The 13,617-nt window shown below is 39.1% G+C and overlaps 1 protein-coding gene across 1 annotated transcript; it reads right to left on the minus strand.

Annotated features, from left to right (window-relative positions):
- Positions 1-3,742: 3,742 nt before the first annotated feature.
- oprd1b (opioid receptor, delta 1b) lies at positions 3,743-8,503 on the minus strand. The gene is made up of 3 exons (XM_027001589.2): positions 8,280-8,503; positions 4,564-4,919; positions 3,743-4,272 (listed from the first exon to the last, which is right to left on the minus strand). The coding sequence occupies exons 1-3, from the start codon at positions 8,501-8,503 to the stop codon at positions 3,743-3,745; spliced, it is 1,110 nt and encodes a 369-aa protein (XP_026857390.2).
- Between the last annotated feature and the right edge of the window lie 5,114 nt (positions 8,504-13,617).

Here is a 13,617-nt window from a genome sequence, read left to right on the forward strand (position 1 = left end):
CTTTCTCAGTCTCTCACATTGTTCTGGAGGAATTTTGGCCCACCCATTAACACAGCTCTCTTAAGGTCCCACTACAGCATTTCAAATGGATCGAAGTCTGGATGTTGCATGGGCCACTGCAAAACCTTGATTCAGTTCTTTTTCAGCCATTCTGTTGTAGATTTGCTGGTGTGCTTGGGACCATTTTCCTGTTGCATGACCCAATATCAGACAGCTTTAGCTGTTGAAGAGATTGCCTCACATTTGACTCTAGAATACTTTGGTATACAGAGAAGTTCATGGTCAATTAAATGACTGCAATGTGCCCAAGTCCTGTAGCTACAAAACAAGTGCAAATCACCACTCTCCACCACTGTGCTTCACAGTTGGTATCTGAATCTGTGAATTATGGCCAAACAACTCCACTTTGGTTTCATCAGGACATTGTTACACTAGTCTTGTGGTTTTTTCAGATGCAACTTGGCAAACTTAAACCATACCACGTTTTAGAACAAAATAGGCTTTCTCCTGCCAAACCTCCAAACACGCGATACTTGTTCAGTCTTTTTCTAATTGTACTGTCATAAACTTGAACATTTATCATGCTAACTGAGGCCTGCAGAGTCCAAGATGTGGCTCTTGGATTTTTTGCAATTTCTCTGAGCATTGCATGGTCTGACCTTGGGATAAATTTGCTGGAACGTTAGCTCCTGGGAAGATTGGCAACTGTCTTGAATTTTTTTAATAGTGATAATCTTTATCACAGTAGAATGATGGACTACAAATTGTTTGCAAATGGCCTTATAACCCTTCCCAGATTGATGGGCAGTAACAATTGCTTCTCTAAAATCACTCTTGATGGCTTTCCTCCTTGGCATCATGTTAACACACACCTGAATGCTCCAGACCAACAAACCTCTGCTTTAATAGAGGTGATTACACTCGCTGATGATCAATTAATCGAGGATATTTGATTAGCAGCAGCTGGCTGCTAATTACCCTCTTAATCCCTATAGAAGTAGTAATGATGTACCTATTTTTTTATGCACTGCTTCTGCATTTTGGCCTAGTTTTGGTTAAATAAATAATGACATGGTGCAATCTGTTGTGTTGTTCATCTGAGGTTCTATTTACCTAATTTTAAGGTATATCTGCTAAGGACCAGATGATTTTTTTCTGTGATGTCCTAATATGTAAAACCTATGTAAAATTCAAAGAGGGTGTACTTTGGTTTTCACAAGCCTATAAGTTGAACTGTCAGTAGAGCTCAATATAGATATAGATATATGTTGTTTTGAATGGGTGCAGTCTATCAGTGCAGCAACTGCTTTTACAATGAAACCTGTTGCTGTACACTTCAGTCCTGAGTCTCAGTGTAATGAGTCTCAGTGTAATGAGTCTCAGTGTAATGAGTCTCAGTGTAATGCTGATGTAAGTATACAAGTATTCAGATGTCTTTCACGTCCTTGTACTCCTTGTTACTCTTCCTCTGGTAAGGCACTCACAGCATCACTGCCAGAATGAGCAACCTGCAAACTCTGGTGATCTAGCATACTAGCACATACATAACATTTAATGCCTTTATAAATACAGAGAATTGACTGTGTGATGAGAACACTATAAATAAAACATCTATAAAACATCTATTCTACCTTATTTAAAAAACAAATTTCAGCTTTCAAAAAATTAAACAGTGGGTCTAGGGAGCATCTCACTGCATGAACTAATGAAGCAATGAGAAAGTTAGTAATGCAATGCAAAATGGAAAAATTGAAAGCTAATTTTTTTTCTTATATTGTTATAATAATATGTCATAGTATATAGGTCTGTATATATATATTGTGTATATGTATACATTGTATGGCATATATATGTACTCAAAAAATTAAGGGAACATTAATCATCACTATATAACACAAAGTCAATTAATCTCCAGAAATATGAATCTGTCCAGTTAGCACCTGCTTTGGTGCAAATGAAAGGGACAACAGGTGCACAGGAGAGGCAACAACAAGACAGCCGCCAAAAAGGGAATGGTTTTACAGGTTGCCACAGACAATTACTCTCTTTTTATCGTTCCTAACTGGTTCTTCTCTACAGTACTATAGTTTTGTGTTTCGGTAGTGTCCTTGTCACTTCTGGTACCATGAGGTGCTACCTGCAGCCTATTCAGGTTACACAGGCAGTCTAGCTCCTCTTGTGCCTGCAGGAATGGGCTGCAGGATGGCACATCCGTGCATGCTGTTGCAATATGGTTTGCTGTGTCTCCCAGCACAGTCTCAAGAGCAAGATAGCAGGAGATACCAAGATATGGGCTATTACATGAAGAGAGCTAGAGAGGGCCATAGAAGCAGTAGGACCTGTCTCTGTTCCTTTATATGAGAAGGAACAGGGAGAGAATCGCCAGAGCCCTACAAAATGGCCTGCAGTATGCTTCTAGTGTACATTTTCTCAAATAAACTGTCAGATACTCCGTGAGGGTGGCATGAGGGTGCAACATCCTCTAGTGGGACCTGTGCACACAGCCCCTCCATTGGCATCTGTCAGAGAACAACAAAATTGGCAGGTCCACTATTGGTGCCCCATTCCCTTCACAGATGACAGCAGGTTCACACTGAGCACGTGTGACAGACATGAAGCAGTCTAAAGACACCATGGTGAATGTTATGCTGCCTGCAACATCAACCAGCATGACTAGTTTGGCGGTGGGTCAATGATGGTCTGTGGAGGGCATATTCTTGGAGGCTCACACAAACCTTCCCGTGATAGTCAACGGTACCCTGACTGCTGTTAGGTACTGGAATTAAATCCTCAGAGTCACTGTCAGACCTTACACTGGTACAGTGAGCCCTCGGTTCATCCTGGTACACTTCCTGGATGACAATGGCATTGGTGCCATTGACTGCCCCTCACATTCCCCAGACCTGAATCCAATTAAGAACCCCTGGGACATTATGTTTCATTGTTTTGACACCACCAAGCAGTGCCACAGACTGTTCAGGAGCTCTTTGATGCCCTAATCCCAGTCTGGAAGGAGGTCCCCCAGGATACCATTCACCGTCTCATCAGGAGCAGGCCCAGATGTCGTTAGGAGTACATACAGGCACATGGAGGCCATGCACACTACTGAGTCACATTATGAGTTGGCATGATGAAATGCATGTAATTTGGATCAGCCTGTGTTTTAAATTTTTTACATTGATTTTCCATGTGATTTTGAATTCAGCCCTCAGTGGGTTGATGCTTCTGGTTTCCACTAACCCTTGTCATGTAATTTTAGTCTCAATGAAGTACAAGATTTATATCAATAAATATTTTCATCTTGAATCTTTCGTTCACTGAGATCTGATGTGTGATTTGTGTTCTCAACTATTTTGAGCAGCATATATATTTTATGGCAGACCCATGTTTAAAGTCACTAAGCTCTTCAATACAACCCATTCTATTTTCTAATTTATGGAGTTTGTATGATTATGTGCTTGATTTGGTACACCTGTTAACAATGGCTGAAACATCTGAACCCAATAATAGTGAGAGGTGAGAGGTCAGAGAGTTGTCCACATACCTTTGGCCATGTAGTGTGTGTGTGTGTGTGTGTGTGTGTGTGTGTGTGTGTGTGTGTGTGTGTGTGAACTTTTTGTGTTCTAACACCCATAGGTCTGTATTTCTTCATGAGTAATCAGAACTCTATGGTGGAGATTTGTGTATCCTCAGACTGCAGGGTTCCCCTTGGTCCTCCTGGGGACACTCGGTCCATGTCTAGTCATGTGGGCTTCTTTACAGACTCTGTTGGGCCACACACTGAGGTGGGTCCTCGGGTGGCGTTACGGGCACAGGAAAAGTCTTTTTGTTCCACTTGAGAGCGGAAGTGCAGGCAGACTTCTCGGAAACACCTTTTGAAGTTCTCGTCAAGGAACGCATAGAGCACTGGGTTTAGGCTGCTGTTCATATACCCCAGAGCAATGCAGAAGTGCCAGCTGACAATCACAAGTGGTTTCTTCTGGTCTATATCCACCAAGGTCTTGATGATAATAAAAATATGGATGGGTGTCCAGCAGACTATAAAGGCTGCCGCCACCACCAGCACCATGCGGGTAATGCGCCGCAGGTTCTTGTCCTTCTGTTTGGAGCCTGAGAGCAGACGCACACTTTTCAGACGCACAATCATTAGCCCATAACAGATTGTGATGACCAGAACAGGAACCACAAAGGCAAAGATAAACACACAAATCTTTGTCACTGTGTCATAATACCAGTCTGGATCTGGAAATTTCAACATGCAGATGGTTTTACCTAAGGAAAAAGATGGAAATGTCACAACATTAAGCAGTAAAGTTGTCACAGCTCTAATAAGAAAATAAAGTGGCCTTTGCTGATAATTGGATTATTTTCAGGAGCAAGTGAACTGAATTCAAGTAAACCACATTTTCTAACACTGGAATCATATTGCAACATATTTTCTGGCCAAAGGTTTATGACAAATATTTTTTGCTGATTAATACTGCTAATACTGCAAATGTTTTTTGCCGATCAATACTGCTACTTGTAAATTGCTTTACCAGAATAAATTCTGAAATAACTTACCCTTGTCTGTTACAGTGGTTACTGCCATAACCGTGATAGGAATGCCAATGGCAGATGACATAATCCAGATGCAGACATTGATGATCTTTGCTTTGACAGGCGTTCGGAAATCAAGTGCCCTCACTGGATGGCACACGGCAACATAACGGTCTACACTCATCATTGTCAGAGTGAATATGCTGGTGAACATGTTGTAGTAATCAATAGCTATAACTATTTTACACAGTAGCTCTCCAAAAGGCCAGTTACTCATCAGATACTTGGCACTCTGGAATGGCAATGTGCTGGTAGCCAAAGCATCGGCCAAAGCCAAATTAAAGATGTAAATGTTGGTTGCAGTCTTCATCTTTGTATACCTGTTGAAGTACCATGAAATGTTTGCTGTGAGTAAAACTTATTGCTAACTATAGTTTAATAATATTATTATTTTGATGGCTGCAGAAACAATAAACATTAATATAAACATTACAATTAGATATTTATGAAGGGAAGACTGTGACTCAGTGCCTCTGAATCTGAAGGAACAATTCCAATAAAATGGTTCCTTGTTCCATTTCAGCTCTTAATTTACAAATCACTTCATTAGAAACACCTGCCTGTATCTACATTCACTGGTCCCTGTTTGAGGTACACCAATCTCAGTTTTATATATTTTAGTTATACGTTGACACTAGTAATTTGTAGCCATGTTCTACCACCAGTTTTTGATCAGTGAACCATTGCTGTCTGAATAATTCTGTGGCAAACCATTCTCAATACAATGCTAACACTGACAAAAGTCATTGGCAGGTTGAGCGTGATCTGCCATCTGAAAATGTCCAGTTAGCAGTAGTCCAGTGGTCAGAAACTCCATACTGATGAAAGGCTAGAAGATGGCAATGGCAACAGATAGGCTGTATAGGTGTCACATACATGGCTATGGCTCTTTCTAATAAAGTGGCTGGTGATGTTTTGTAATGTGGAACATTCATAGATTATTTCATTACTTTGTATGTAGTTTAATCTTGTTGTATAAGGAGTACAACTTTGAATGCATTTTACTCACACTGCTTGAGAAAGGCAGTTTAATTTCATATGGAATGCATTCTCATCATATTTAATTAAAGAACACATGTTAATGATAAGCTTGATACATTCTAATGGGCAGACATTTTTGCCATTTTAAAGTGACTGTACTTGCAGTACATCTAGGAGTATCAGGCTTGTGAACAACAGGGCAGTTAGGCAGCACTCCTAATGACAAGCTTTTATCTGATTACTTAAGCAGTCATTCTCTGCTCTGTCATTGTGTAATGAGCACTTCTTAATTAGCTGGCAGGAATCCTTGTGCCTTGACCTGGCAACTGGAGACAGCCATCACGGTGTGCCAGGCACCCAGCCTGAGGGACACGCCCACTGTCACACAGATACACACACACACACACACACACACACGCACACCTGCCCTACTTCCAATCACCTGATTACTGACAACTTTCACCTATGCCTATTTTCCTCTTTTGTTTCTCTCTCTGATTTAAGCCCACTGGAACAATCACCAATGCTCCGTATTAATTCCTGCGCCGCCAAATGTGTGTAATACCTGCTGTACTGTCTACCTCTGTTAAATGTGCATGCCCCTCCATGCCGCCATCATAGTAATGTAAAAAAGGAAAGTGGCTTGAGGATATAAGAACTAGAACACTATCATGATCACTATATTAAAGAAAAGAAAACACATAAGCTAAACCTTTTATGAGATTTGTATTTTTCAGTTTGTCTCAATTATCTTATCATAGCACGAATTAAATAAATGTTTGTCTCCACCGAGACTCATCTGGAATGGTATGTAAACTAGTAATGTGTACTAGTGATGTTGGCATATGGTTGTGGATCAGGCAGTTTGAAACGTAGGATATTTATTACAAATTGCCAGCTTTTATTTGAAGAATATTTTTAGACATAGGCCTACATATTTTTTCAATAACCCTAGTTTAAATAACACTAGAATTTAGATTATATATGCTTGCTTTTTTTTTTTTTACATTGTTTTCATTTTGCTGAAAGCATGTCCCATTTGCACTATTTTACTTCTCCTTACCTATCTTGTTATGTAAATTTTTAGTGCCATCTAAATTCCACCTGTGAAATGCTAATGATTTCCCTTTGAAAGTTCTTTACATTTGAAAAAAGACAAAGCTTCAATGATTTTAGTGTCTATCTCTTTTGAGAATTAACTTGGAATTAGTACATTTTAGACTCTTTAGAATAGAATGTCAGTCAGATTAAAATTATACAGTACCATGATTCATAATGGTGACTGCAATGTGAATAGTTTTGAATACAGTGGAAGGAAGTAATTCTCTCTCTCTCTCTCTCTCTCTCTCTCTCTCTCTCTCTCTCTCTCTCTCTCTCTCTGTGTGTGTGTGTGTGTGTGTGTGTGTGTATGTGTGTATGTATGTATGTGTATGTGTGTGTGTGTGTGTGTGTGTGTGTGTGTGTGTGTGTGTGTGTATGTATGTGTGTGTGTGTGTGTGTGTGTGTGTGTGTGTGTGTGTGTGTCTGTCCTTCTCTTAATGTCTCTCTCATAACACTCCCGGTCTTTTTATCTGAACTCCTCAAAAATCTTGCCTATTTTTATAATTAGTTCCCTTACCAAGAACCATCTCCGAAAAGACATCAGGGAATGAGGCATATCCACTCATTTTTCTCTTTTGGAACACTTTGAAATAAATGTTTTGGGTGTCAAGTGCCCTTTCAGATGCAAATGTGGTCATCATGTCAGCAGAAGTAAAGTGGGTCAAGGTGATAATATAGCCTACATTATACATGACGACATGACAGTATAGCCCCCCACTACACATAAAGCTGTATTTAATAAACATTTACATTTTTTTCCAATATAAAAAAAAAAACAGACAATGGATATTGATAGATGGTTAGTATTATTCAGTATTTAATATTACACAATGAAAGGAAGTAAATAATTCTAATGATGGAAATCATTTTTGGTTCCTACATCACAGCATTATTGCATCCAGTGTTTTTTTATACTGGGCATGTTTTGCTTTTTTTCATCCAAAATTTATCACTTGTCTTTTAATGCTTTGATGATTCTCACACTGGTAGAGAATGAAGCCAAAGATTGCAATAAATCTCTCTCTCTCTCTCTCTCTCTCTCTCTCTCTCTCTCTCTCTCTCTCTCTCTCTCTCTCTCTCTCTCTCTCTCTCTCTCTCACTCACACACACACACATAGTTTCATTCCACCTATCACTCTCTCACCCTGTCATTCTTATGAGATCGCATTTCACATTTGTTTTTTTCCACTGTGAAGTCATCACTGAGTTAATCTGCTGTAGCCTAACATTAGAGAACGAATTAAAGCTTTAGTAAATTATTGTGTGTGTGTGTGTGTGTGTGTGTGAGAGAGAGAGAGAGAGAGAGAGAGAGAGAGAGAGAGAGAGAGAGAGAGAGAGAGAGAAGCGTTGATAATGAACGTTTCTGTATCAATCTTTAGCATCTTAGGACCTTGTTATAATTTAATATACACTAACGATTATATTCGTATAGCTCACACTCAACGTCTTTTGGTTAAACGCACTAGCACTGATATCACAGTTGGGCAAGTGATATATCGTTCTGAAACTTTTGAAACGCCAGTTTTACCGTGTAAAATAATTTATAAACGATTTTAATGAAGTATAGGTGCAGTGACATTCCTGTCCACTATTCTTACCTGACAACACCATACATAACAAGTACATTTCCAAGCAGTCCCACCACGCAGATCACGGAATAAAGCACGGTTATGGAGATGGCGATAACGACAGTACCCTGCTCGCTGTCTTGGCTCTTGTTGAGCTGAAGTCCGGGTGGCTCTTGCAAAAAGTTATTGTTATAGGGCATCACTGAATAGAGGTCATCAGAACCGTTTTCAGTCACCGTTGGCGAAAGATCCATTGCGTAACGTTACCGTGTTCTCCTTCAAGATTTTTAAACTTTTTTTTATTGAAACTTTATAGTTCCAGTGTTGTGATGAATGCTTTCGTTATACTGCCTCCGCTGAGAAGACAGACGACAAGGGCGTGGAGAAAATGATAGCAGGCAGTTGATTCATCCGCTGTCAGCAGATGCTTCTCTACATAAAAAAGCTCTGTAGACTATGGTGGGTGTGCAGTTTATATACGTTCGGTCCTTGGCCTGAGCGAGGAAACTCAACGCCTTCTCCGTTGTCTCCTCCTATTGCTGCTCAGTAAAAGGCTACGATGGTGGCCACCGTCAAAACCACCTTAGAGCAGTAACGTGTGACTATCTGAAAAAAATCTATCAACATGTTTCTGTTAAATGTTATGCATTAGATTCCACATATTATTGTATGAAAACAAATCGATATACGTAACATTATATTTCAACAAAAAAGCAACAGGCCAGCACCAACTCAAGTATAAGCCGGCCTCGACCCACAGTTTGTCTCACAGCGTTCTAGGCTTGTCACACCAGATATGACGATATGGCGTTTCACATCAAGCGTTCAATATGAGACCAGACGTTCTGTGCTTTTTCCCCCCACAGTTCCTCTCCCACGAAAAGTTCTGTCCTTGAAAATTAATAGCGGTTGGATGGCAAAGATTTGGGCTGAAATTCTCAAATGACCTTGACCAAGGTGCTGAATTGACTGCATAGGTGGTTCTCCATAATAACGTTCCTCATTAGGGGTCAAACAACACACACACAAGACATCACTGATAATTAATTTAAAGCAGAATTTCTCTGCAGTTCTCAGAAGAAAAAAACGTGTAATTTGAAGTACCCTCAAGCTTCTGCAAAATCTTAAAAGACAAAATCGGTTGAAGTAACTATTTAAGGTCAACCAGCTAAACCAATCATACGCCTTCAAATTTGTCATTACTTATGGAATATCTAATGCCACAACAGCACAACAAACACCTCATTAACCTATAGCATTTTATATTTTGAAAGGTGCATTCACTGTACCTGCTAAAGGGAAATATGTTTGGTTCATTTCAGTTTAATTCAGTTAATTTCAACTCATATTTTATTTGTACATTGTCTTAAATACTAGACCTTGTGTAAAAAGGTTTACTATAAAGTATTAATGTAAACTATATAATTGAGGCAACATATTTAGTGTTATCAAAGCTGATATTGACCCTGGATCCAGACATCTAGGGTTCGGTCTATGCATTTCCAATTACATATAGCAGCTAATCAGTTTTAAACTACAGGCTTGGAAAACATTGAAGTAATAAAACTGTCATCTTATAATATGAGAGTGTTTAAAATCACCCCCCACTGGTATCACAGTAATATAACTGTGTGGAAAAGCCTGGGGAAACTGAGCTCTAATGAATTATTAAATGAGAATATGTGTGGATAAGTGTTAAATCTTTAATCTTTTAAGCACTTGTTCTCCACCCAACACACTGCTGATACAGAGAATTTTTTTTTTCAAGGTAAAGAAAATATCCATCATTCATTCCTAGCAGCCATATTAATGCTTTCAGTTTACTCTCAATTGGTTAGATTTTATGGCTGCACATCCTCCTCTCTGTGTGACTAATGCTGTATTAATTGTTTCAAATGAATGGGTTTTCCCGCAGTGATATCTTTCTCAGCAGTCTTCTGTTACTTGCTCTTTAGTTTACCCTGTATGTCTGATCTTTGACAGTAATTGCAAATTATATGGAAATAAATGAGGAATTGTGGATGGGAAAGTGGTAGGCAATCTCTATTTGATGGCCTTAAGTAGAAATTTCACAATTGAGGATAACTGTTTAAAGTGCAGTTTTAAGTCAAACATTTTAAATTTAATTTATGTCTCTAAGGCCATAGGGCACCCAAATTCAATACCATTATGCTCAACACTCAGAGAGATGCACAGAGCAGTTTAGGCAAGTCTTGCTTCCTTTAGACTTCCATTATGCACTACCTGGAATTATATATTAATTACAAGCCTTACATTCAATTATCGGCCTTATAGGATTACATAACATTTCATTTTGCTAGTGATGTGTCAGACCTCAGAGGATTAAAAGTCCTATGTCACAGGCGCAAAGTAGGTTTGCAGGTGTTTAAAGGTAAAGTATGTGATAAAGATGCACTGGCTTGTCTGAAGACCCATGCATGATAAGACTTTATTATCATTAATGTAAGGAACACAACAGACCATTAGCATCTAATCATTTCCCTCTGCTCTTCTCAATAATAGAAGTAATGAATTCAGGCTTTTTTTTAGCTCTACAGAAGAGAGACACTCAAGTTCTTTATTTCCAAAGCCTTTTGAGTCATTGCATGGCATTTTGCTCTGATAGACACAATCTGCTATTATGTATATGAGGTTTATATGAGGACAGGAAAAGATTCAAAGGTCACACTGAATCCTCTTTCATTTTCAAAAATAAGCACTCTGCAAATAGCTGCAGCCCAATATTTTAAAAAAAAGTAATGACTAATAAATCAGTTCTAATGTACTGAGAGCAGTGTTGCAGTTGGCTACATTGTCCATTATAATATTTCCATGTTTCATAGAGATACAGTGAATAATGCATTATAGTACCCATCCTCTAAATCCTCTAAATGGGTTTCAGCCCCAAGTAAATACAATGGTGAAGGTCATCAGTTCTTGTCACCATGTTTATTTCAGCAAAACTGCAGATCCTAAAGCTAACTTTTCTGAGAAGGAAACATTATGGAGGTCAAACTGCCTCCTTAAGGTCAGAATTCACTCATCTTACTTATGCTTTCATGTTTTTATATACCGTATTTTATCTATATGTATTATTCACAGCTAAGTATGCCTAGTTTTTATTTTAATCTGTCCTGAATGTTTTTTTTTTCCATTAATTGGAATGTTTCCATTAATTGAATTCCCATGGAGAAATTCTTTCTGTACAGGCAGCTCTGATGTGTCTGCATGTGACTTCCCCCAGGGTTCAGCCGTGGTTGTATTATCCCAGGAGGGAACACAGCATTAGATCCAGAGATGAAGGAGACCTGCCTGTGGGTAGTGATTAGCTCCCTGTTCTTTTATTAGAACAGTGCTCTCAGCATCATGCAGCACACAGAGCACTCCAGTCACTTCCTGACACAAGCGTGTCCATGGTGACACTTCACTCTCATTGGTTTCTGTGGATGCAGCTGCATATGTGGACTCATTCTAACCAGAAATCTTAGGTTCTTTTCGAATTCTTGAAGTGAGAACAGAATTGAGGACATTTAATTTATATAGATTACTTATATTACAATCTCTAGTTGTTGCACCTGATATGTAAACAGATGTTGCTGTTAGAAGACTGGTAAAAGCTACAATGACAAAGACCTGACCAAGCCTAACAGAATATCAGAACAGGAAGGAAACATGATAATTTTCAGTGGTCAGACAGCAAAATCATTAAAGCTCAAGCAGCAGCCTATTCAAATTAATAGTACTCTCTCCACTCTGATAATGCACTCTGCGTGAGAGCTACAGGCAAAATGTGGGAGTCATCATGGGTTTTTATTAGGCTCTACTGTGTCCTTGTTTCACTTAGTACAAACTGCCTCTAATCTGCCTCTCATTCTGTTAGATTTCAAGAGTGGTATTTTTATTTCCACAAGTTATTATTTTTAATGGGATGGTGGTTGATTAGTTTAGGTTATCAGCAACGGTGCTGCATGGTTTCCATTTGTTATCACAAACAGTATACTGAAGCAAATGTCTTCGTAACAGGGGTGAAGAAAGGAGCATACTCACTTACATATGTCCTGACTGAATGGAATGGTTTGATGACAAAACGGCCCACATATAGTTTAATGGATACAAAGGCAATAAACCAAAGGCTTTCACATGATACCACAAACATACATAGTATTTCACATTCTCAGACAGCAGGCTACAACAACATGTTCATTTTACAAGTTTCATTTTATTAATATCACAGAAGTCAAGTTCATGGTACAGAAGCCTTAAAAAGGCTGGGAACATATGCCAGAGCAGCATGCGGCTCTGCAGTTGTCAAGCCACCGGGGGCAGCAGTAACAAAGCAGAGAAGGGACTCGCTCAGCATATGAGTAAAGAAATGCCCATCAGACTAATCACCATACATCTGATGCCGTATGTTTGTTTAATCTGGAATATTTTCTTGAGGTGGGTAGGGTTTTTCCTTTTTCCATTGTATTTATGAATTATGATTTTTAATTTTTGCATTGTACTGGCTGCAGTGGTATGCAAAGCATGGTATGTGTATCATAAAAAAAACATGGAGGCATACTGTTACTCCTATATCTGTACCATATCTGTAATTTCACAAGGTTTGTCCTTCTGGGGTGCCAGTGCTTCCAGAGAAACTGCTGTCTGAGAGAACACAACAACAAAGAAATACACTGCAATTTCACATCAACTTGTGCTTAGTCAAGCATGAGTGTGTTGTGCTGTCACAGCAGGTCACCCCAACTATCCCACTATTCTCTAATATTAAACATGGAACGACACAGAATATCCTCATCCAGCATCAAGTATGTAAAGCATTTTTCAACACAATGTTGTATGCATCCCTCTCATACTCAAACAATTACAGGCTTTGATCACTTTGCTTCACCCTCCACCCCCCACCCCAATTTCATCTCCTTCAAGTACTGTTAACTTACTTTATAATTGCTCTCGGCATTCATCCACTCTGAATGGTAATTGCTTCGTCTGAGACAACCTCAGTGAGGTCAGTGCAGTGTCGCTGAAAATGCATGTCAACACTGTTATAATGGATTTAGTGTCAGTGAGCTTTGGAGATAAGACAAAATCCACAGGGTGAGCAAAATGTGAACTTTCTGCAATGTTTACTTGTTTCACCTACTCACATCTACACAGGCTTTTTTAGTCCAGGCTTTGCCTCAATACAAATCATCTTGAACTCATCAAGGACATTTGGGAGCAGATTAGTATTACTGTGAAATTGAGAAAAGTGATCTTAATTGGGTTTCCACACTATGAATCCCATGTAAATACTTAAATAGCTGCAGTCAGTCTTGATTTGCCACACCTCTGCGGTTATTCAATTTCCAATGAAGGAAAAGAAACT

Source organism: Electrophorus electricus, chromosome 10 (genome assembly GCF_013358815.1).
Source record: "Electrophorus electricus isolate fEleEle1 chromosome 10, fEleEle1.pri, whole genome shotgun sequence".
NCBI lineage: Eukaryota > Metazoa > Chordata > Actinopteri > Gymnotiformes > Gymnotidae > Electrophorus > Electrophorus electricus.

Coding starts and splice junctions, on each gene's coding strand:
- oprd1b (XM_027001589.2), bottom strand. CDS start 8,503: ATGGATCTTTCGCCAACGGTGACTGAAAACGGTTCTGATGACCTCTAT. Junction 4,920..8,279: donor GTTATGTATGGTGTTGTCAG/GTAAGAATAGTG, acceptor GTACTTCAACAG/GTATACAAAGATGAAGACTG. Junction 4,273..4,563: donor AACCACTGTAACAGACAAGG/GTAAGTTATTTC, acceptor CTTTTTCCTTAG/GTAAAACCATCTGCATGTTG.